At 46.2% G+C, this 25,443-nt stretch overlaps 2 protein-coding genes across 5 annotated transcripts in view; one reads left to right on the top strand and one right to left on the bottom strand.

Annotated features, from left to right (window-relative positions):
- The window catches only part of LOC121340408 (transcription initiation factor TFIID subunit 4-like), a 42,013-nt gene that overhangs the window by 16,434 nt on the left and 136 nt on the right, over positions 1-25,443 (bottom strand). Inside the window, exons 2-3 of the mRNA XM_041413140.1 lie at positions 25,303-25,420; positions 23,394-24,156 (exon numbers count right to left, since the gene is read on the bottom strand). Of these exons, the coding sequence (XP_041269074.1) occupies positions 23,394-24,156; positions 25,303-25,420 (881 nt within the window). The remainder of the gene's footprint in view (positions 1-23,393; positions 24,157-25,302; positions 25,421-25,443) is intronic.
- HIVEP1 (HIVEP zinc finger 1) overlaps positions 23,314-25,443 on the top strand; it is a 121,301-nt gene continuing 119,171 nt past the window's right edge. For 2 of the 4 annotated variants that reach the window (XM_041413125.1, XM_041413119.1), the window contains exon 1: positions 23,314-23,585. The gene's annotated coding sequence lies outside the window, so the exon portion shown is untranslated. Of the gene's footprint in view, positions 23,586-24,081; positions 24,179-24,656; positions 24,684-25,443 lie in introns of those variants that run through there. The other 2 variants (XM_041413120.1, XM_041413121.1) reach the window with 2 other exon arrangements.

The following is a 25,443-nucleotide window of genomic DNA, read 5'->3' as shown; positions in this document are numbered from 1 at the left end:
AGGAGGGGGGGGGGGGGGGGGGGGGAGGAAAAGAGAATGGGTAGCTGCATTTTCTTCTCCTTGATTAAAGGAACTAATTGGTCTGTCCTGGAAGAGCTCCTGTTTGGACAAACTAGAGGCCTCCACACCTTGTGCATACACCTAAAAGTCCCCAGATAAATGTTACTCTTCCAGTGTAAACTACTACTCACATGTAAGTACTCACAGACAGCTTGCAGCCTAAAGAGGAGGGGAACAAAAGATGTCTGGTATGAAAGAGCAGGTCAGTGGAAATGCTCCTAGAAACTTTTCAGATATTTTTCAAATGAGCTCACTGTGTTAATCACTGTGCTTTTTTTTTTTTTTTTTTTGCTTTTTTTTTGGTTGTGTATTCTGGTAGAGTAGAAGAGGAATGTGCTACAACCAGGCCAGGATTTTGTGTGCCTTACAAACCTGGCCAAAGATTTACGCTCTCTTGAATTTTTTTTTTTGTTGTTGTTGTTGTTGTTTATTTATTGGTAAACTGAGATCCCAGACTGCCCTGAAAAGATATGTATTGCTCCTAACAGCACCTGTCTTGGTAGCAAGATACTAAGTGGATTAAATATGTAATGTTTCCCGAAGGAAAGAGTGTGCTTGTAACAAATACAACCCTTAAACCTGACATTTCTGCAGGATAAAGTAAGACAAACAGTTCCCATTAGCTTTGCTCCCTTCAACACTTCATGTCACTGTGAATGGAGGTTCACAAGTAATTAGATACCTTAAGGAGGAGGTGAAGTTCCCAGAGAATATTGATTTTTAAGTAGTGAACATACTTTCTTGCTTACTTTGTTCAATACAGATTTTTCCTTTTCTGTCTGCAGAAAACCTTGCTGGGAGCATATTTTCACTTGCCTTGGCCATCCTGATGCAAACTGGGTGACACATTAGAGAGGTCCAGGTCTAATGCCAATGCTTGTTTAAGTATGGGCTGCGGAGCTGGGGCTCTCATTATAAAACTGCATCCAGAAAATCAGAATTTGGAGGGGAATGGAGAATGGGGCTGCCATACTTATAAACACCTACAGACAGACAGAATTTAGATAATCTGGGACACCTTGTCATTGGGTGTCTCAAAGAATAATATTATGAATTTATTTTATTACTTGAACAATTTAAATTGTTTAAATAAAACCCATGGGAAATCTGTGCTCCCTGTGCTTGGGTAGCTTGAAGGAACAAGTTGTGCCTCAGTTTCCTTAGGTGGGGAACTCCTTCAAGGGGGAGCCATTTCTGCTCTTCTTTTGGGGAAGAAAGCTGTCCACTTTGTTGTAACTGCTGGAGGTAAACAAATTAATAACATGAAAAAAGCTAGCAAGAAAGCAACATCTACAACAGAAAGGACAACATATACATGCAGTTAAATTTGGGATTTGTTCCAGAGGTGAAGAGATGAAAAAAGCCATACAAGTCTGTTTCTTTATTTTCTAAGCTGTATTTTCTGATAAGCGTCATTTAAAGTCTGTGCTTATTCTGTTGTAATCTTCTTCCAGTAAAAGAAATTGTAAAAATAAGTATTTTTAACCCATCTTTGTGGCACCAGCTTTTTGATATTTAAAGAGAAGTGAGTTTAAAGTAATCATCTTGTACAAGGGAGAAGTTTTATTGTCTCAATCATGTCTTAGAGCCTTCGTTTCAGAAATATTACTCTGCAGCATTCTCCTGTGCCTCCTGCAGATATTAATAACACCGTGTCGCTCAGACCAGACTATCAGGCGAATTTACCAAACTAACTGCAGAGTAGAATAATTGAATCCTCCTCACAGTCGAGTATCTTATCATCCATACGCAGCAGGTAAGTTGGGCAACTGCTGTAAAAACTGAAGCCATGTGCATGTGCTTAATGATGATAAACAGAAGTAATTTCTGTGCAAAAACATCTGATGCAGCGTTCCCTCATCTCCAGAGCTCCTCCATCCCCAGGTTATTTTCCTGTCCACCTTAAATCAGATATTTCACTGGTGAGTTCAGCTAACCCCAGTTGTTGTAACTTTGCTACCTGCAGTGTGAACACCTCTAAGCCAAGAAAGCCAGGTAACTGTGCCGGTGTCCGCTAGGAAAAGACTCTCACCAGGGTCTAGGCATGTCAGCAGCACCAAAAAGGGAAGGTGCAGCGTGTGAAGTGACATTTCTTGAGAAGCTGTCACACCAGCAGCAGCACCCAGACACCGTGTGACATTGCGCCGATGCTGTGCCCTGATCTGCTTTCTCACCGCCTTCCTGCAAAACTGCAGCCATCAATTTTGTAGTGAATTGTCTTCTTGGAAGTGACAGACCAGGAAATTCTGATTGAAACACCCACTTATCAGGCTCTTCTCAGTTACATGCAGTCTGCATCAATCAGTAAAGCTGTGCTATGAAAAGTCATTTCGTTTTGTGGAGGATTTTGATATTGCAAAATCTGGTTTTGTTTCAAATTGGAATGAAACCTAAATTTCAACATTTTTCCATGAAAGGGAAAACCCTTGGGTCACTGCATTTCTGGCAGGCTGCTGAACAAGGGAGAGTGCTGGAAACCCTCAGTCTCTCATCCAGGGGCTTTCCATGTGACTGGCACGACTGGGACCAGTGAGCCTGAAAACCACAGGGTCTCCCATTTTCCCAGGCAAGGCTGCAAATTGCTGATTTAATTCATCATTTGTCAGCATTCCACATGGTGATCTCTGGAGAGCTTGGTGTTGTAGCCCTTCTCTCCCTCCTTCTTGTGTGACTTGGTCCAGTCTGCTGCATCTCTTTGCTTCACGACTTTGGATTTCTCAAAGGATTCCCAAAGTGCAGACCCTCTCTGAGCATCCGCTTATGAGAACTGGGACCTTGGAATTCAGTCAGCCTTGGTATTCAGCAGGAGTTTTGGAGATGAGTGCCAAGTTTATGAGCAAAAACTTTGTAGTTGATTTGCCTTTGGTGCCAACTCAGCTCTTTTTGTCAGAGTGAACTTGACCTCCGTGTAATGGTTTGCTCCCACTGATGCAGATCCTGAGATTGGTCTCAGGTCTCAGAGACTCCCTGATGGCCTAATCAAACTCTTTCCCAGGGCACCAGCTCTGTGGATATTCTGGCAGGCCACCTCCTAGGGGACACATGATAGCTGAAGTGAATACTGCAGCATTTGCATGAGGTTTCCAACCACATCCCAATCCTCCCCCTTACAGCTCCCTCAACACTATTTTAGGCAGCACAAGAGAAATACAGATCTAGGCAAAACAATAACATGTCTGTGTGCCATACTATGCCTCAGTTTTCTAATCATGCTGAACATTTTTGAGAGCTTTCTGGGGTCTTGCTCTCAGAAATGCAGAGCCTTTTATCTCTGGACCTGACCCTACAGCATGGGCCAATAGTTTTCCTCTCCCTTCTGTGAGCCCTAACCCCTTCTTTCTTCCAACATTAATAACAGCCAAAATGATGCCTCTGTGCACTATTTTCTTTATTGTATCTATTGCATATCTTTACCATATCTATTGCACTGTCTAAATCTGTTGAATGTGCCAGTGAGCCATCTAATCCCTTACCAAAGACAGAGCTTCACCTCTCCTTCACCTACAGCATGCACATTTCATCCATCTATCCTTTACCCAAGCACAAGTCCCCGGAAAGATCTCTGAAAACAAGAGGGTCACATAACATCAACACCTAGACATTTTCTCTAATCAGTCTCTTCAGAGGATTTAGTGTGGATGAGTCAGCTTTCTCCAATGGGCAGAAAACACTTCCTTCAGAGTTTTTGACCACTTGTGATTCACTTGGAGAATGGGAGGGCCAAGTTGAAGTCATTGGAAGAGCAAAAAGGGTTTCTAAGGATGTGAGAGCTTGGCACCGTTCTCAACTGTAAATGTACATGAGGACATGAGATGCTGTATCAGACTATTGTGTGAGCACACACTCATTCTACGCCTACCTCAAGAGCCAAACTGTGATTTTAAGGGCCTTATCTGAGCATCTTCAACTCCACCTGAAGTTGAAGAGGGTCAGTGCTGTACTGGGTTATGTTGATGTTCAGCCAGGGGTTTAAACAATACAGTCCTTTCACTCCCTCTGGAGCATTGGGCCACTCTGTTTTCTTGCAACAACACAGAACAGTACTGAAATTTTATATGATATTTGCAAGGTGACAGACATTTGATGGAAACCTCCATATGTAGGTCTGAATACAGGTCTGCTTTTGTGATTTTTGTCTTTGTTCAGTTGGTTAGTTTGTTCTGGTTTTGTTTAGGTTGGGGGCTTTGTTTGTTTGTTTGTTTGTTGGACCATCTAGAAACTTTCTATGTTGGACTATCTAGAAACTTTCTAGAGGATACCAGAAGAGTTTAGCTTGTTTACCTTGTCAAAACCAATGCTGCGAGAGATTATGGGAGTGGTGTGTAAATACTGGGTAAACTGTGGGAAGATCACTGGCATGAAAAGACTAGGTTAGTTAAGAAAAGTTCAAGCTGGCAGCGAGTTGTTTCTGAACAGTATATTTTTAGAGGAAATAATAGAAAGAATTGCCTTACCCCTTCCTTCCCTGGCCCTTCCTTTTAAAGACAGGGCTTTGTTATTTATACGAATTCAGATGCAGTGTGTTCTGCAAGCCACAGCAGGGAACAATATTCAGACACACAGAAAATCTTCCCAGCTCTAAGTTCCTGAAGTATCCTTTCCACAAGGGTCTGGGCTGTGGAACTGACAGAAAGCTGCTGGAAAAGGAATGTTATTTGAACTTAAGCCTGCTCATGGTAAATTCATTTGAAAATTCAAGCAGATGACTTCAGGGAAATTATTATTATTATGTTGCTTGCTTAGCTGCAGCTGTGATTTCCTTTTTGCATAGTGTAGACAGAGTTTTACAGAATGTTTCCCAGCCACTTCTGTGGTAATTGACAGCTATATGTAAACCCAGCCTATTGTTTCAGATAGCACAACATCTTAATTGCAGGTTTCAGATTAGAAATTTATTGAAAAATGAATAGACAAATAAAGCAGTAAAGTATTTAGAATTTGTTTTACTCATTCATTTTTATATGCACTCTTGGGTATATTCTCCTGCCACATACATGTGAACACAATTGCTGTTAAATGGAATATTTGTGAAAATGCTGAAGAAAAAACATACTTCTCTGAAATTCAAGTAGTACTTTGATATCAGGTTGTATCATATGGGCATATGAGAGACTTTCTGTCCAAAGGAATATTGTCTGGCTTATTTCCTTTCCTCCGTTATCTTTAGAGATTATTTATTTTTAATAAGGCAATGGCATCAAAAAATTGCAGAGCTAGATTGTGCTGCCTACGCAGAATGGTGTGTAGGAGTCTAATGACTGTTTTTCCTCAAAAAAAATCCCACAAGTATGCAAACTGCCCCCAGATGACCCTGCTAGGATGAAGGCTGAATCATAGAATCATTTAAGTTGAAAAAACCCTTTAAGATCATTGAGCTCAACCATTCATCCAGCACTAGTGAGTCCACCACTAAACCACGTCCTCAGGTGCCACATCTACACTTATTTTAAATATCTCCAGGGATGGTGACTCAACCACTTCCCTGGGCAAAGTCCTAATGTCCAATCTAAACCTCCTCTGACACAACTTGGGACCATTTGCTATTGTCCTGTAGCTTGGTATTTGTGACACAACTGACTCCCACTCACTACAACCTCCTTTCAGTTTGTGGAGACACATGAAACCTCTGCAGAAAATTTGCTGTAGGAATGAGGAGGTGGAGGAGATAGAAAAAATATTTGGATATAATGTCCCTTTCTCCATTAAGAGGATTCTTACAAAACAGACTTGAATAGAGGATTGAGGGACTTACATGTTTTAAATTGTAAAACAAAATCTGAAACACCATCGCTAATCCAGTAGACCAGCAATAATCAGAGAGCAAGAGAGTACTGTATGACACTGGAAAGGATTTTATGCAGATGATGTCATTCTTTCTTTGAATGAATGCTATTAATCTGCATCTGAAGCATAAAACCATGAGGTAATGGAATACATTAATTACTACAAGCTGCCAGTGTCTCTAGGCCAGTGGTTACCAACATTTTTGGAGCCAGCCTCTTAGTACTTTTCCTCCTGGCCCTTGTCCCCAGCAGATAACTTCCACCTTTGCCCATGCCAGCTGAAATTTCCCATTTCATCTTGCCAGACAGAGTCTTTGCTGCTCTCCTGTGTCCCAGGTCCCCATGCTCCTGCTGCTTTTTCTGACTGCCAGCTCCCAAGAACAAGGCCACAGACATCAGCAGAGCTTATTCACTTGGGCCCTTGCACTGTGCTGAGCCTCACCTTCAGTGTGAACATACCTCACTGGCTGGGAAGGGAAATCCTAAGTTACCTGAATTGTTCTGCTAGCTCAGCAGGAGTGGTGAAGGGAGTGTGAATGCAGAGGATCAGTGTGGCGTGTGTTCCATCACAAGTGATGGAAGTGCGTGAGAGCTCTCGGGTAGGAGCTCATTATTGCATACTTCCAGGTCCTCGGCACTTGTTCACGAGGGAACCTTGGGGGATTTTCAGAGCGTGGTGTAAATGGCCTCGCAGAACAAGCTATCAGCATTCCCAGACTATGTCCAGAACTAGTAGATTATACTAAAGCAATAGCACTTCCGTCTGGGTTTGGAGGGTTTTTTCCTGGTTAGTTTCTTGGGGTGTTTTTTTTTTCGGTCTAATTAGATTGTACATTCTTTGAAGCATATTTTGTAATGTCTAATGTAAGTACAGGAAGGTAACTGATCCTGATACTCAATGTAGGTTTTATAGTAATGTATTAGAAGGATAAAGATAGTCCTGGCTATTTTTATAGTGGTGTAAGTGCCAGGTCTCTGACCCCAAGGTCTGGCCTGCCATTCCCTAAGGACTGGAGCTTAAGCTCTCAATTTGTAAGCAATCAAGAGACTTTATTTGTGCAGCTGACGTGCTAAGGTATTTAAGGTGTCTGAGATCATGTCAAGGTGTCTGTAAGGAAAGAGCCAGCAGCAGCTCCATCTCAGGCCTTGGGTTGAAGGGACAAAATTAGACTGACTGCCCTTCTTTCCATCTTTGATAATCCATCCACATGCTACCAGCCAAGAAGTTGGTAGTTCCAAGAGAGAGGAGAAGTTGTGGAAGAGGAGTCTGGGAACCTGGGATGAAGTGATAATGAGACAGAGAAAGCTAAAAGGAAGATGACAAGCTTGATAAGGAAATGGAAAGGGAGGATGAGTATGGGAGCTGAGTGAGCAGAGTCAGAACTGGTTCAACAATGCAAGACTGTTTGGAAAATCAGGATGACTGTGGAACAGGGGAAAGTAGTCAGAATAAGAAGAGGCAGAAGACTGGAGCTGGATGAAGGGTCTACAGAGGCACCCTGGTGGGCTGAGAAACTTTTTAGGAGGAAGCTTTGGGGTAGAGCTGGGACTGTCTGGGCAAGGCAGCAAAGGCAGAGCATTCATCAGGGGCAGAAAGGCTGTAGAGCAAGGGCATGCTTGTGAAGCAGAAGGACTGACGGGAGGAAGAGAATCAGGTAGGGCAAAGTGCAGTTTGGCAAAGAACCTCAGATGGGGATTCACAGCTCTGAGGAGGAAGGAGGGAAGGAGGGAAGGAAGGAAGGAAGGAAGGAAGGAAGGAAGGAAGGAAGGGATTCAGCTGACAAGGAGAAATGGACAGGGCTGAGGAGAGCCAAAGGAAAAGAATCAAAGCAGTAACATCATAGTGGGGGTGTGACAGAGTCAGTCAAGCTTGGGAAGGAAAAGCAGAAGAGCATGTGTCTCAATGGACATCAGTGATAAATGCTGTCCCTCACGGGCCTGTACTGGGACCAGAGATATTTCATAACTTCACTAAAGACACAGACAAAGGGATTGAGTGAATACTCAGCAAATTTGCAGATGACACCAAGCTGAGTGGTGCAGCTGGAGGATGGGATGCCATCCAGAGGGACCTGGATGTGCTTGAGAAATGGCTCATGGAAATTCATGAGGTTTAACAAGATAAAGAGCAAAGTCCTGCATATGGGGTGGGACAACCCCTGATAGGCTGGGGGATGAACAGGTCAAGAGCAGCCCAGCTGAGGAGGACCTGGGGGTGCAGGTGGATGAGAGGCTGGATATGAGCCAACAATGTGCTCTTCCAGCCCAGAAATCCAAGTATGTCCTGGGCTGCATCCAAAGCAGCGTGGGCAGCAGGGCAAGGGAGGGGATTCTGCTCCTCTGCTCTGCTCTTCTGAGACCCCACCAGGATCACTGGCACCCAGCTCTGGGGTCCCTAGCAAAGGAAGGACATGGACCTGCTGGAGGGAGTCCAGAGGAGGTCACCAGGATGATTAGAGGGTTGGAGTACCTCTCCTGTGAGGAAAGGTTGAGAGAGTTGTGTTTACTCAGACTGGAAAAGAGAAGGGCTCAGGATGACCTAATTGTGGCCTTCCAGTACTTGAAGGGAGCATACAAGAAAGATGGAGAGGGACTTTTTACAAGGGCATGTAGTGACAGGACAAGGGAGAATGGATTCAGATTGAAAGATCTGATATTGAGGAAAAATTCTTGACTGTGAGGGTGGTGGGGCACTGGCACAGGTTGCTCAGAGAAGTAGTAGCTGCCCCATTCCTGCAAGTGTTCAAGGCCAGGCTGGATGGGGCTCTGATCAGCCTGATCCAATGAAAGGTGTCTGCAAGGGAGCCAGATAACCTGTGAGGTCCTTTCATACCAAACAACTCTATGATTCTATGACTCTGTGTGCCTCTTGCAGCATATATTTCTTTGGTTCATAGAGTGTCAGCAAATAGCACTGAAACCCACTGGCAAAGTGTGTGTGTGTGTGTTTGTGGCATACACACTCACATACACAAACGTGCGTACCAGGTGAGAGCCTGTCAGATACCCCAGGCGATGGTCAAACACCGATGAAAACTGTCCTTTAGCTAAAGCAGGTAATGCCTTCAAGAACAGTATGAAGGCTCCTGTGTACTGGGGTACTGAGAGAAAACAGAAACACATTTCTGGGCTTTCAGCTTTTCATACACTTAGGAAATAATGACCATATTTTTTTCCTGGTTAATGTTTAAAAATATCAAGTCCTTACTTTTTGGGCAATGCTAGAATTAAGGCTGCAAAATGCTGTCAGCCCTGAGACCTGTAATTTTAACTGCATCATCATACATACTTTTCCCCTCAGGACACTTTTTTGCTGAAGACACAGGATGGATCTGCTCTGGGACATACCCAGGGTCCCCTTCCTTACTCTATATAGAAGTTGGCAAATGGTTGCTGCATGAGACAACGAACTGAGGATAGAGACTAGAGATTGTCAGAATTGTATCTTGGTTCTGCTCTAATTCCTATAAGATGTTAATCAAGCTTTGACAGTTTGACAGCTTATTTAAGCAAGTGTGTTTCTTATGTACTGTATTCCAGATTTCAGGTGCTGATGCTTATGTTTGCAGTAAAAGTCGACGTAAGTTGTTCCCTTGTCAAGTAAAGTGCTGTATAATGCTAAAGCTTCTGAAAGAAAAAAAAAATCAAACTGGGCATTTAAAATTAATGAACAAATGGGTATTTGTGATATTAGAGTGGCGGGTGTTATGGATATTAGTAATTCTGTCTCCACCACAGGGTTTGAGTGGCACCATTACTAAGGTTTGGTACCATGCCTTGAGCAAGATGGTAAAAAGGAATATTGAACAGGAGCTCATTAATGGTGCAATCACACACAATTTTTTGGCTGCAGCAGATCCTGTCTCACGGGTTGCTGACCTCTCAGGTCTGCTGGTAGAAGAGCACATCTCACTGTTCCTCGGCTTTGCAAAAATGATCTGCCTCAGCGTGGGCACTGCTTTGACTGCCATTTAAAAGCACACACACCCCCGTGCTGCCTCCCCAAAAAACTGGATCATTTGACAGAATTTGAGTAAGGAAATGACTACAGATGGAGCTGTGCTGGCAGATCAGAAAGTGTGATTATGTCCCTGGTAGAGAAGGGGTGATGAGCAGCTGGTGGTAGCACCAGGGCAGGGACTCTTTCTTGGGATGAGCTGTGATCAAAACACATCTGATCCTGTTTCACTGGGGTCCCACCCTCAGCAACACGCAGAGCATGGGTTGGCCTTCACGCGCAGCAAAGGAGCACAACACGATGTTGGGCTCCAGTACTCACTGCACAGGACTAAACTATGCTGCACAGGTGACATTTCTTATGGTGTTTCCCAACTGCTAAGTGGTGAACTTTACAGTGTGAAATGTATTCTGAGCACATTTTTATATGTCAGTACACATGGAAATACATGTTACATAAGGTAGATGTGTGCCATGCATATGTATGGAAATATATTTTTGCTACCTTTTCTTTGCTATGCACTAGGAAATACTCAAGGGGCAGATGAATCAGTCCTATGGCCCAGCCAAAATTACAATGAGTCTATCAAGTAGACCTCACAGAGAACATTTAAATCCCATAAGTATTTCAGAGACACTTACTAACTTCTGGTGCTCCTTAAATATTAACAGCTGCTCTGGACCGTTGGACGAAAGATATTTGGAAAGTGTTTTGTGCAGATCCATGACATAATAGTGTCTCAGTTGAAAAGGAATGATTCCTTTAATCAAATCATTGTGTAACATGTTTGATTCACCATGGAGTTGCTAAGTAGTGTGTCCCAAGTCTCTGCATTAGATACATGGCATAACTGGGGGGGGGGGGGGGGGTTGGATAAGGCGGGGGGGGGGGGAGTTGAAAAGGGAGATGTTTTTTAACCCATGCCCATAACCTAAGTCTTAGGCCAGAAGTGGACAAAACAAGTTTCCTAACTGAAGGTGGAGTCTGAAATCTTCTTCAATTTGTGCCAACTGGTGGTCCCAAGAGCAGTTTGAAAAGAGAAGCAAATATGCTGAGGGCAGCAACTAAGCATCGACAAGTGGTGAGGATGCCCTAGTCTTAATCCTCATGGCATCCTCCTAGAAGTTAAAAGGATATATCAGGTGATCTGCTAACTTCATATTAGCAAGTTAGGCAACTCCCCCAGCGTGAAAGCAGATGGTTTTCAGGACATTTTGGTTTGTCTCTGCTATTCCAAAAGACTGTAGTGAAGATACGTGGGCTGAGCTGGGAAACTTGCCCCTCTGCTCTGGTCTACCTTGAGTGATATTCATGTATGAAATGCATCTGTTTTGATTGAGAAGGATTTACCAATGGCAAGGAGGCTTGACATTGGCAGAACTATCATTCCCACCACCTGGCCAAGTTTTCTGCACTGAAAGAAGGATTGGAAGGTAGTTAGAGCTCAAGACCCATTTTATAGAAATTTAAAAGACAAGAGGTGCACCATTACAGTGACATGAGTGTTGTGCACAACCCTTGAAATGCCTTACAAGACACTTTACCACTTTTCCACACAAACCTTCCCTGAGGGAACTAATTTTGCCTGTTGGGAGAAAAACAATCTCTTCTTCTTTGAATGATAAAAACTGAGTTTTAAAATGGAAATCATCTTCTGACAAACTGCACCACAAAGGTGGAGAAAGCTTCCTGTGGCACTCTTGATGTGATAACCTAGAATAAATGCCAGTTGGTTGAAGAGGCTGTCCACATGGTAACCATTCATGCTATGTACAAGTGATGCAATTGATTTTTGTAATCCCAGACAAAAGTAGACTCTTCTGAAGCATTGTCAGCCTGTGAAAAGCTTCCAAAGACCAAAGCTGCTGCTGAAAAGCCAACGGTGTGGCCAGCTTCCAGCTTGGCATCTGCTGCTAATGTTCCATCTACCTAAAATTGCCATTATAACATAGTTAGAAAAGGCGTTTTTCATTTCCTGCTCTGCACTGATGTGTAGAGTTACTGTGTGCTGTTAGCAACTAAGTGCTGGTTTTCACTTCAGGAACAGATGCCTTTTATTGAAGGCTGAATCCTGGCAGCCCCTCCATAATTACAGAGATGGAAAAGGGTGCAAGAAGCTGCCTGGACTCAAATTCTCTTTCTATCAAGTTTGGTTTTCTCTTTTCACTGTCCTCATCTTTGCTTTCTCAGATGTGAGGCTTCTCTTCTGATCAGAACACGCTCCTTAAGTGAGAAGAGGAGCCCTCACAGCATCTCACCAGCACGTGAGAGTGTTCCTGGATGCAGGTAGCTGCAGTCTCTGCCCAAACCTTCCTTGTGTGAAATTGTTGGTTCAAGCCTTATGGGCTGCTCTGTAGTTTCTAAAATATCCTCCATAAGGATGTGCTAAGCAGTTGCCAGTCCCTAAAGATCAGGGCATGATGGCCACTCATGGCGGCCAGAGTTTAGTGTGAATCAGATGCATTTTCTCTGGAGCAATTTGAGAAGCTGAAACTGTCCTTGTCCTCTCCCTGAATAATCTCCTGACGGTGGTCATGAATCATCCTTGAATAAGTCTTCCATAAGGATGGTTTTGACATTCTGTTGAGTCATCTGTGCAGTCTGGGAGGGTTTGCTGTATGCTGGCTCCACACCTGCATTTTCCAGAACAAGCCAATGGGAAATGGCCCGTGCAGTCGCTGATGGCGTCCTGCACGCAGCACCATGCACCATTCTTGGTCATCCCCCATCTCTTTCCAAAGGTAATGTAGCTTTTGCAGCATTCTTGCTTTCCAGGTCTTAGCTGAGCCAGGTCATAAGCACATATTTACTGTGAGGCTGTCTCTGCTGGTTGAAGATAGTGCCTCTGAAAGTCGCTGGTGACTGTTTGAGTGCAGAGGTCTCCATTCCCACTGATCAGCCAGCAGGTGGAAATGTGTTTACATACACCATTTGCTTCTTTACAGAATGAACTCAGTTATCTCAAACCACTGAAGAAGGCAGTCTGAACTAGCCCATGTGCAGTGGAGCAGCTCAAGGAGTGTCCACACAACCCTTTCTGCTGGCAGAGAAGGAGCTGTGAACTTCAGGTGGGACTCTGACACACAATCACAGCTGAAAAAGTAGCATAAGAAGAAGACATCTATCCACAGCCTGGAAATCCATCTGACTTCAACATGGTCCATTTGAGGTAATGGTAGCATATGGACAGGATTTTAAATATTAAAAAATTCCAATATAAACTAAATGAAGAACTAATTACACAAGCTTGCAATGAAGAGGGAAGAATAAACATAATAACTGAACTCTATTAAGGGATTTGCATTTGTACAGGAACATTTGCAAAACTAAATGTTTTAAAAATTGTTTCAGATAATTTGGCCAGGAATAATTATCACATAAAATCAGACTGTAAACACAGAGAAAACCAAATTAAGCTGAGACATGAGGTGAAGTAAGTTATTAATAAGAATCATTGTTTCATATTTTGTACACTTTTTTTCAACAGCCCTGAAATGTCTTACTGCAGGATAATTATAATATAATCTTGTTCCAGGAAATCCAGAACTTGCAAGCCCAGCCCTGTGTGTGTTTGCATTCAAGTCTGTCTGCACACTGCTTGGAATAACCTGACCGATGTGCCAGAAACTCACTAGTATCTACTAGAGAACAGACAGAAGGCAAGCAGCACTATTTTTTCAGTTGATTTTTAACTTAGGAAGGAGTACAGGTCCATAAAAAGCAGAAAGGATCTTGGAAATTGTGGAATGGAAAGAATTGTGGAATGGAAAGATCAAAGGGAGAAGCAATTTGGGGAAAACAGTCTAATAGTAAGCACAACAGGTAGTAGCAAAGTACAAAACAGTAATGCAAATTTAAAAAAAAAAAAAAAGAAAGAAAGAAAGAAAGGATGTGGAAGGATGCTGGAAGTGCAGAACAATTCTTTCCAGGTTTATAATGATTTGTAGACAAGCAAACTAGGAAGTCGTTGAATAGATTTCAAAGTAGCCTAGATGCAAATTGGAATGCAGGCCATATTATTTACAGCTTGAAACTTTTGCCTTAAAGTACTTGCAATCCTTTTATTGCAGCTGTGTCTTTCTTTAACTTCCTAATCTCTTGCTTGCTGTGTGATACCACATAGATTTTTAGAGTTAAGGTCTATTCCAAGCCTTGGAGGCTCTAAAATCATAAGCCAGATATTTGTAAATGGAGAGGGGGGCTTAAGAAACAGAGAATTAACATAGTGACATATAGGTTGTGTGTGTATATATATATATATATATATATATGTATATATATATGTATGCTTCATAGTTTCTTTTGCTCATTCTCTCCATCAGGGTCCTGAGAGCACTTAACAGTTCTCAATAAACCTGGCCAGCCCCATCTGGGACCTCCACCCAACCACCTTAATAAGGAGCAGAGCCCCTTTTTAGTTCAGCTGGGAAGTGTCAGCCTCTGTTTAAGCTGTTGGGAGGTATTTTGGTCTCCAACTCAGCCTGTCTAGGGCTTGCTATGGAGACCTTTTCTCTGGAACTCCTTGTCTGGACTGGTTTCCCAGTCTAAACTGGGAACTGTCTTATCATCATGGCCCTGCTATCACTGGGCCTGACTTATGAACTGGCTTCCTGGTCCTGCCTTCCTGGTTTGATCTTGGATCTGCCCTGTCAGCATGCTTTTGCCTTATGGTCTGGGCTCTCGGTTGCTATCTCTGAGCCCATCCTGCTTGGCTCACTTGAGGCTGCGGGGCAGGCTGTGGGGTCAGCTCAGTTCCTGGCTGGCCATGCCTTGGAGAAAAGACCTGCTTTTGCTGCTCTCTCCTCTGCTTTCATCAAGTGTGTGTGCGAGTGCGCGGAGGTGAGGTACCGTGCTGCCACAATGGCAGAAGGTGGTGGCTCCTACCCACTCTACAGAAGCGCTGTAAGTGAAGCCATCTTTTGCCTAAGGAAGAAAGAACTGCTGTTAACTGTCTACTCTTCCCCTGGAAGCAGGAAAGCAGCAGCAGAAGGCAGCGATACGGAATAGAAGTCTCTGGCAGCATTGCTATATTATCTGCACCACAGGAGGAAAATCTAGATAATGGTTTTATTTGCAGATGTGAAGATCTGTGGTTCAGATTTAGCTAGAGGACTTTGCCCACAACTATAGATAATCTTCTATTCAGTGTTTCACTTCACTGCAAAGCCTTGCTTGTCTAGGTAAGAAATGTGCACTGGCGTGCCTCTTGTGTTTCCGGAGCTCAGTGTTTAGGTCACACTTGGTACTTCTTATCTGTCAGACCGATCCACTTGTGTTTTACAGGGCAAGGGGACTGGGATTCTGTAGTAAGCTTCCAGAATCACCTCTTGGTCACTCTTTGTCACTGCATCCAACCAACTCCACAATATCAAGGAATGTTTTTGGCCTCAGTAGTAACAGCAGGTCCCAAATTTGGGCAGCAGCTCCCAAATTTGAAAACAAGAAGCAGCTATTTGTATTTCCATGTCTTCTCCGTGCTTCCACTTAACAGGAGATGCTTAACAGGTATCCAAATGGTCAGCCCAGAGGAAGGATGATAGAGAAATGAGTGAAGGAAGCTTCAATCCTTCCATTCCTAACCTGCTACTTCTACATCCAGATTAGGAAAAGAAAGATGGAACATAGTGTCTCCTCATACAATCTGGGTAGGAAAAATGTGCTTTGAAACTGGGAGAGAAGTAGTATGGAGAACAACTGGATAACGAGACAAAACACAGCAGGAAGACAAGCCCTGGGAATGGGAGTGGGGAATGAAGAAGTAGTTAAAAAGAATGTGTAAGTGGAAAGGGTATATTAAAAAGAAAGTTTATATGCAGCCTGTGGGGCAAGAAGGGGAGATACAAAGGTAGGTACCATGACTTTGGCCTCCTTAAACCAGACTGAATTATCCTGTTTACTTTATCCTGCAGTCCATAGCAGTGGAGTGAAGTGTTTCTGCATCTCTTGGTTTGTGTGAACAATATGTTCTTGGCATCAGCTTTGGTTTTAATGTGATTGATTTTTAAACATAATTAGAAGTGTTTTTACAGCTTTGTGTATTTCTGTTTAAGCAACAACAAAAAGTAATGCACGGATATGTTTTTTTTTTACCAGAGAAAGATCTCTAAAACATTACACCAGAATGGCACTACTGTCTTGATAACAAGAACATGCATGGTGGATCATTGCAGAATTGGCTTTGAATGTTTGCCAGCAAAGCCTCTGACTCAACAGAAAGCACAACCTGTGGTTTGTTAGCCTCGTTGACCTTGGTGCCTTGTTGTGCAAGCTGTTACCAGGATCAGATACCCCAAAATGGAGCCTTAGATGGGGGAGGAGGTGTTCAGTAATGTTTCAATTATGAACTTTCTTGATTTAGTAATATTCACTTTCCTTTTTCATTTAAGTTTACTGTGGAGGCTACAGTAAGATCATCATGGACTCCAGGAATGCATGGTCCCACTAAGCCAAGGGGATAATACACATGCTGAAAAGATGCCTGTAAAACTTGATACAAGAACCCCTTAAGCACATGCTCTGGTTTTCTGAGAGTGCATTAGTGGGACTTAACAGACACACAAATTCTTTCCTGAAGATAGGCACAGGAAAAATTACTCCACAAAGGAAATGCCTCTCCATAGAGGGACTCACAGCTGTGCTATGTACTCTTCCCCCTCACTGCACTCTGGTGCCTGAAGCCTTTGGGGAGCTGAGCTGTTCTTCACAGGCTTGTCTCCTATCTGTGTCCAGCATCTGCCTCATGTGGCTTGGTTTTTTTTATCTCAACTGGCCTGGCCTCCATGCTGGATTTCTTCTGGACAAGCAGACAAACCCATTATTTTTAAGAAGTGAGTGCACACTGTTTTTGGGTTTTATGGGTAGACTGGTTGCTCCTCCTGTAGCATTTCTATGGCAATAATATAATCTAAGTATTTTGAAGGAACTTTGACAATTTAAGCCAGGGGAGGATTCAGTGTCTTAATTTCTGCTTTTTCTTGTGTTTCCATGAGCTTATCTGCAAGCTTCACAGTGCATCAGTGTCAGATTCTACTTTCCACAAATGTACGCACATTTAATTCTCCAGAATGGTTGTTCCACAGTTTGGTCAAAACAAGGAATAAACCACATTTTTGTGACTTAAAAAAGGCCTTAACACTTGCTATAAAGACAGGGCTGGGGAATGATTCACCTCTGAAGGAAATAGTGTGCTGTTTCTGTTGTACCACTTCTTAAGCCAACAGACAAACAGCTTTGAGACCTGCTGCTGCACCCTAGAACATGTTTTGATGTTGCCTTTCAAGTGTTTAAACAGAAGATAGAGTCAGTTGTGAAATGTCTTACTCCTTTTTGATGAAAATGAGCTTCAACTGGAATGTGATGAAGCCACAGCACAACTTTCTGGAAGGGGTGCAATGTGCAGCTGGAGCTGAAGAAGTCGAAGCCAAGCCAGACTGGAGAGACAGCTTGGGTCAGGGGCAAACAGGGCTGGATGTTGGAGCAGCCATCAGTTGCCATCAGCTAATCCATGAAAAACCAAACCTCAGTTATTTCTCTCCATACTGCTGTGAGAAGCCATCCTTGACACATGTTTCTTATTCATACCACTGTAGTTCTCCTTCGTCTGTCTTTCCTCTATCCTGTACGCTATGTGGGTAATTGTTTATCAGTGTGTGAAAATGGGTAAAGGATGCGGTCATACTGCTGTGATAGGATTTTTGGAAAATGAGATCCATGGCTTTTACAGTGTTGGCCTTGTGAAAGTTTGGGACAGCTGCAAGACTGCAAGTGCTGTGCTTTCAACTTGCATTTGTTTCCTACAATGTGTTTTTAAAATTTTCTACACTCCTCAGCATTGGAGCTTGACCTTCTTAGCCTTAGACTAAAAAGATTTATAAAATCACTGGCCACAGCTAGAGAAAATTATTTTTCAGGAGATCCCATAAACAGGGAAATTACATAGAACCACGATAATTCAAAGCAAAGCCATATGTTTAATTATTGTTGTAGCCATTTGGATTTAAGGATGACTGAACATCTTTAAATGATAGAGCATGACTTACAAAAGGTGAGCTGTGTGGTTTGTGATGCACCACTGCAAATATTCTGTGTACTATTTGAATGCTACTTCACAGTTCTGAGGAATAAAGGCTAAAGGAACTTGAAGCTTTGTTGTTGATCTGTACCTAGTGATATGCGATATGCCTACAAAGTAAACATTCCAGTAATCAAATAAATTTTAACATAGTTGAGAATTTTCAATAGAATGGGGATTATTTTCTCCTTTGTGGATTTCTTATCTGTACTGGGAAGGAGGCAAGGAAAAACATTTCCACAAAAAATAACCGTTTTGCTTATTTCCTGTTAACCCTGTAACCTTTGAGCTGCTAAGCTAACTTAACATGCTCAAAAAGTGATATTTAAAAGACATCTCCCACATATATCTGTGGCAAACAATATTAGAGGGCCACTGAATGGCAAAAATACTTGGGGAAGAAAGTATGGGTTGGAATGCTTTTTAATCATTCAGATATGTTAAAATGTTTGTGGTCAAACCTAAAGAAAAAGCATACCACTGAAGGCATCTTGGCAAGGTGCACTTGTGTTAAGTGCCTCATGTGTCTTCTGTTTCTTTAACTGATAAAATAAAAGGCTTGGGAAAAAATGCTGGCAAGCCACACCATATTTAAATGAACAGTTCAGAACCTAGAGCTACTGAGAAAGAAAGATCAGAATGAACTGGTGGGGTGAGGTAAAAAGGAAATGCAGTGGAAAATATGAGCAACTTCATGAAAAAGTTCAGAAACCTGTCTAGCTCAGAAGAAAAAATACCAGAGTGGAAGGGAGTACAAGGGCTGTGAAAGTGCAGAGCCTGCTGACCTATAGAGAAGCAGCTCTTTGTGAAAAGACAGAAACAATTTTCAGTGTAAAGCCAAAAGCTCTGGGACTTGCTTCTCATGGGTACATCTATGCTAACTTCAGAGCACCAGCCCAAGCTCAAACTTGCCTCATGTTTGGACACAAGACTGCTCAGGGCCTTGGGTGAGCTCCATCTCTGGGAGGAGGTGGGGAGTCTGCGCTGGCTCAGCCCTTTAATATAACCCAAATGGCCTCATACCATGCACTTCAGATGAGCCTTTGCCTTCTCCCAAATCCTCTATTCCAGATCTCATAATTCTGTGTGGCAATTATCCCCCTCCTAGAAGTGCTTAATGTCACATCCCACAAAACTCTGCTGGATGTACTGAGTACCAGGCATTCACAGCATGCCAGTGGTCCAGCCTGCTCCTTATCTTGCTAAGAGCAGGTCAGCAGCAGGGCCACACCATCTACCTGCCACTGGGACTTCCACTTGGACAAAAAGGAAACAGTGGTTTAACCAGCACAATTTTAATTATTTTTTGGTTTTTTCCTTAGACTTTGGCATGCCGTCATAAATGGTTTGGCCAGACAGGGAGTGGGTCCAGCCTGGAAAAATCCTGAGGGTGACTCCCTGTCTCCTGGCCTCATCAGGTGTCTCAGCAGGGAGGATGCTGCATGAGGTGTGGGCTCGGCACTGGTGTCACCATGCTTGCAGTGCCGAAGGACACCTCACAGGGACTCTGTCAGAAGGAATTCTTCTCATTGGCTGCTTTGCTCTGTGGCTGGTCTCTTGTCTGATCTCTGTCCTGTGACCAGCCACATGAGGCCTCATGTGCTGGGAGGAAAGAAGGCTGATGTCGGGCTGTGGTGGTGGTGGTAAAAGTAGGGTTAAAGTAGGATTTCTTCCCCTGCCTCCATGAGCTGTCCTGTGATTACCCTTGGGGAAGCACCCCAGCAGCTGGGACTCTTCCGAAGAGGGTGAAGGACAAAAAGTCACCAAAAGAGATTATAACATGGCCTCTTAAACACAGGTATTCTTGTCTGAGATGCTCTGATATCATTAAGATGAACATGATATAAATAAGTAGATATGGTACCAATGATGTTGAAGTTCATTGAAATGTTTGGTTAATAATAACTGGAAAAAAGGTGAAGCTGTGTCAGTGAACTGTGCCCTATATCACATGATTAACCTGAAGCTGGACAGATTTGTACCTTTTCCTGACCACAGGACTACCAGGTACCAGGTACCACCACACAGAGCTGCAGTGTATATGCATAACTAAAAAGAAAGGTTGTGCCAAAATTCTTCAATGGAACTGTTTGCATTATTTAATGCCAATTTCTCCAAATCAGAAAGAACTGAGCCAATTTATGGGACAATGAAAAACAACACATCTTCAGGACATCCTGAAAAGGGTGGAGATGAAGGATATTGCCATGCAAAATGTCCCAGCAAAGACCAGCTTCTTGTGTGGAGCTACAGGCTGTGAGGAGTGGTGCACGACCAGGTCCCTGTGCTGCTGCCTTTGCCTACCTCCAGGAAAGCGTCTGGCTGTTGCTGACAAGGGAGAGCTGTGAGTATCTGGGGTGACAGCTACTGCTACAGAAAAGGGGAAAATGACCTCCCCCACACATCAGCGGTTGCTGCCCTATCTCTCCAGCCCCGCTGCAGGAGTGGCAAGCCCTAGAAAAGCTCTAAGAACCCGCTGGTACCAGGTAAGCCAGGATCCTCTGACTTTTATATGTAGTACTCAACGAGAAGCCTCAGAGCATAAGCTAATAGACAGCAGTTCTTTTAGTGAAACCTTTATGTTAATTCAATACAGACTACTTATGGAATTTCCCTTCTCTGAGAAAATCTCAACTTCTATAGAGAACAGCACTCAGTCTTGTTCTTTTTCTTTTCAGAACTTCAGAAGTTCCCTCGAAAATTCCCCGAAGCCTTAATAATAATGATTCTCAGTTGCATGTCAGGATGTAATGTACAATGTAAAGTTTTCACATTTGATGCTCAGCATAGTTAAATTTACCACAGTGCTTCACATTCAATTTATCCCAAGAATTCTATCAAAATCACATACTGTTCAACTAGAGATTTATCATGGGGTGCTTAACAATGAATTATTCAAGACTACCTAATGTATCGTGGTTTCTTGAGAGCCTAATGCGTGTATGTGTATATATTTATACATAAAATACCTGTGAGCCATTACAGAAAACCAGTTTCTGAAAGAGGTTTCAAGAGTAAAACTAGAGGATGTTTAAAAATAGGTGTCCTCCTAAAAATACAGTGGAGTTTTAGAGAGAAGAAAACCTCAATAATCTTCCCTGTTCAGCCATACACATAGTCATTTAAAGAGGATCTATATCCTGCAGAAATAATTTCTCCTTTTAGGTGAAATTTTAAAAGTATCTAAATTCTGCAATGAAGGTGGTGTGGTTTTTTTTTTTTTTTCCCCTATGTGCATATTGATGTGGCATTTTAAATCTCACTGAAAAGTTTTAAAGAATTTCCCTCATTTGCAGGTTTGAGAAGATTACTCTGTGCCTCCTACTAGCAATCTTCCCAAAGTACTTTACTGAGTGGGTAAGCACTTCCTTTTTACTGATGGGAAAACAGACAGAAAAAGATGAAGTGGTCTGCCCGGGATAACCAGCTTGGTATGCTGCCTTTTCAAAGCCCTTAGGATTGCATTCTTTACCTGGCCAGGGGGCAGCCTGCTGGAACCACACTGAGCTGGGCTCAAGGCAGCCCTTCGGCCCTGAGTTGTGCTCGCTGGAGGGGAACAGGCTGAGGAGAGTCCCCAGCTCACAGCTGCCTCTTTGGCTGCTTTTTCAGATGGCCGTGGAAATAATCCCAAGGGGCCAGACTTTCAGTTCTTGGTTTTGCCCTCTGACCCAAACTGACTTTGCGATGACTGGTTTTATGTTCAAGGGAGGACCAGCTGCCACCATATGACACACATCCCTGAGGACCTGTCTCCTCTTTGACACCTCATTGAGTCTTTCTTGTTAAAAGTTGTGCTTGTCTGCAGAGGAAGGGCACTTATTATATTCCTATGCACATAGGTGTGCTGAGAGAGCTGGATTTTCACTGATGGGTGGTGGGAGGCAGTTTGACTACTTCTCACAGAAGAAACTTTCCCTGCTGGCTGCAGGGGGTTTGCTATGGTCTCGTTTCAGCTTGCAGGCTGGAGCATCTATTTTGAACTTACCCAGGTCCTTGTGAAAAGACGAGTGACCTAGAACTCCCTTTGGCACCAGCAGCAGCTGTGATGGCTCCTTCTTCCTAAGGCATCTTGTGAGGAAGGGCCAGTATCTGATGCTTTCTCCCTGATAACTCTGGTGATCACAATCTGAGGCTTTCAGACAATGAGTAGCAAAGAAGGATATAGATGCTATGTGTCCCAGAGGCCTGCAGGACAGACTTTAAGGGACAGCTGAGCAGAACAAGTAGAGGTTCAGACCTAGCTTCAGAGGTTGCATGGTCCTGGGTTTGTGACTGGTCAGACTTGGAACACTAATTTAAGCTTATGGCAGCTGTAGGATCATATTCATGCTGATGTGTTTAGGATAACAGCAGCTCTGTTCTTTAGCACGTCAGAGTCTCAAGTCTAAAAGCCAGACAAAGAAAGAACAAGGCGGGCGGGGGGGACGACAGACTAAGGAGAAGATGAGAACTGTCTCTAACAATAAAGAATCATCACTTGCTTGTCCAATAGGAGTAGCAGAACACATTTCTCCTGAAGTTACTCTTTGAGGGTCTGATTTTTCCAAAAATCTCCAGTTCAGTGATGAATACTATCTCTTGCCCTAACCACCAGTTGCAAACTAGCCAGGGATTTCACTTACATTTGCCTCCCGTGTTGCCTCTGGGCAGGACACAGGACAGGTTACCCACAGCAGAGAACCTGCCACCACTGTAAGCTGGAAGTGTTCTCAAGGTATAATTTAAGTGAACTCAAGAGGAAAAATAGCCCAGAGACAGCGCCTGTGGCCAAAAGCTCAGGCAGAAGTGGTGTCATGTCAGTCCACAGCTATGCAGTGATCTACTCTGCATCTTCCTGCCTTGGTTTCTCCCCTGTGAAACGGGAATTAAAATACTCATCTGTCTAACAAACATGATTAAATGTAGGTTGAAAGAACTCCCTGTAAAAACCTTGAGAACTCTGAGAATGGTGGTCCTGTTTGCTTAAGGCAGGATCTGGTCTGGATACTGAACTCCAAAGGGAAGGACGTAGCAGGGCCAAGGTGCTTACAGCTGAGCACACAGACTGCCAGGGGTGTGCAGGCACGGGAGCAGGGAGAACACGGAGGTGATGCAAGAAGTATTTATTTGGGTTTGTTTGCTAAAGACATCACATACTGCCTTCAAAAGCAAAACTCGATTGAAAACCCGAGTGGCAATGAAAAGCTGCCAACACTGCTGCTTTGTCGGGGAGTTTGGGTGGGAAAAAAAAAAAAAAAAAAAAAAAAAAAAAAGAAACGCCAAATTCCCCTCCTCAGTACCCAAAGCCCAGCCCGGGCCCCCTCGCCTTTTGGAGGGCGACTCAGCGGTCCCCTGCCTGTGGCGGGGGAGAAGCGCGGGCAGCCCTTGGCCGGGCAGGGTGACCCGGCACGGAGAGCGCACACACACACAGACACACGTGTGTGCTGTGCACACACACAGACACACGTGTGTGCTGTGCACACACACAGACACACGTGTGTGCTGTGCACACACACCCCCGCAGCTGATGCAGGAAACCAACCGCGGCAGCACAGCCCCCACCGGCGAAACCCGCGTCCCGGGCCAAAAAAGGGGCGCCGCGGCGGAGAGCACGACGCGCCTCCTCCTCGTATTTCCTCCCCCGCCCACTTCCAGCGGCGGAGGGGCTCGCTGCCGCCGCCGGCTGCCGCCCGGGATGGAAAGTTGTAGCCGCGGCGGGATGCGCGGCGCGGCGGTGAGTTTCCCCGGCGGCGCCGGGGCGCGGCGGGCCGGGCGGGCGGGGGCGCGGGGAAGCCCGTCCGGGCGGGCGGCAGGGAGGAACCTCCGGGATCTCCGCGTCAGCCCCGTCTCTCTGCGTGTCCGTCCGTGTGTGTGTGTGCGCGCCCGGCCGTGCCGGTGCCCCGGGGGCCGGGCCCTGCCAGGGGGGAGCGCGACGCGCACCGCGCAGCGCCCCGAGCGGCGGCGGCGGCGGCTCCGGCCGTCGGGGGGAGGCGCTGCCTCGTGCCGTGCCGAGCGGGGACCCCCCCTTGAGGAGACCCCCGGGAACCGCGGCGGCGAGGTGCCCCCCCACCTCGGGGCAGCAGCAGGGGCCGGGGCGGCGGCGGCCGGGCAGTCCCTCCGGTGAGAAGGAGGAGGAGGAGAAAGAAGAGGAGGAGGAGGAGGCGGCGGGGCAGAAGCGGCCCCCGGCGCGCCGGCCGTGCCTCCCCCACCGGGCCGCGAGGAAACCCCCTCGGTGACCCCTCCCCCGACCCGGGGAGGGGGCGGGACCGGGAGACCCGGTGACGTCACTGCTCCGGCCGCGCTTCCTGCAATAGAAAGTGAGAGAAGGTAAAACACCCCCCGCCCCCCGCGCTCCCCCCGACGGTGACCGGGGCGCCGGGGGGAGGGGCGGGGCGGGCCCGGCGGGGAACGCGGCTCTCCCCGAGGGGACCCCGGCGGATGCGCCGAGCCCGCCCGTCCTCCCTCCTTCCATCCACCGCCCCACGGCCGAGGGGCAGGGCCGCGATGGGGGCTCCCGAGTGGGACGTGGGGGATGGGGCTCCCGGAGGAGGGGTCTGCTGCCGCGGGGGGCGGGCGCGGCCGGGGGCCGGGGGGCTGCGGAGCGGGGCCGTGCCGGGGGGCGGCGCCTTGGCCGGCCCGGGGGGACGGTGCATGGAGGAGGGGTGGGTGCCGCTGCCGGGCTCTGTGTGTGCGTGTGTGTGTGCGGGCGCGGTGGCGGCTGTGGCGGCGGCGCTGGGTCATGTTTGTGTTTGAGGTTGTCAAGTGAAGGAGGCTCCCGGCCCCCCCGCTCCCCCCGCTCTTTCTCCAGCCGCCGCGCCGGCCCCTCCGCCAGGTTTGCAGCGGGCCCCGCGGGGGGCGGGAGGGGGCTCGGGAGGCGCTGCGGGGACGAGGGTGCGGGGCGGGACGGCCGCCCCCCGCCGCCCCCCTCGGCGTGGAGCTGCGGCAGCCACAACACAATGTGTCCTCCGCCGGCGGCGGGGGGGTGGAGCGGGCGGGGACGGGGAGGACCGCAGGCCCCGATGCCCCCCTCAACCCACCGCGCTCCGCCGCGGCCCCTCCGGGACGCGCGGGGACTCCGCGCTCCGGCTGCGCCCGCCCGCCCGCGCTGCCCCCGGGGGTGCCGGTGCGCCCCGGCTCCCGGTGGGTTTGTCCGGCCGTCCCCCCCACTCCGCCCCGGGTCTGCAGCCGGGGTTTCGGGGACACTGAGAGGCGCGGAGCCCCGGCCCGGCTCCTCTCGGCCCCGCCGCCGTCCCCGCTGGGTGCCGGGCCGCGGCCGCCCCCCGTCCCTCTCTCCCCCTTCCCCCCCACCCCCCCGCGGCATGTGTGCAGCGCTTTGTTCGGTGCGGCGTTGCAGAGGGGTTTTCCCAGGCTCCTCCCTCTTTATTCATTCATGGATTTTTTGCCTCCCTCCCTTCCCCTTCCCTTCCCCTCGCAATCCCGCTCGCACATACCCGCGGCTCCTCGGGCCCCACGGCGGGCTGCCTCCCGCCCCGCTCCCCCATTTTTGGGTGGGTACGGGGGGATGTGACCTCTGCGATCGCAAAGGCCCGTTTCTCCCTCTCCCTCTTCCTTTTTTTTTTTTTTTTTTTTTT

This window comes from Onychostruthus taczanowskii, unplaced genomic scaffold, assembly GCF_017590055.1.
Source record: "Onychostruthus taczanowskii isolate IOZ18803 unplaced genomic scaffold, ASM1759005v1 scaffold40, whole genome shotgun sequence".
NCBI lineage: Eukaryota > Metazoa > Chordata > Aves > Passeriformes > Passeridae > Onychostruthus > Onychostruthus taczanowskii.
This window is presented reverse-complemented; position numbering and strand designations above follow the sequence as displayed.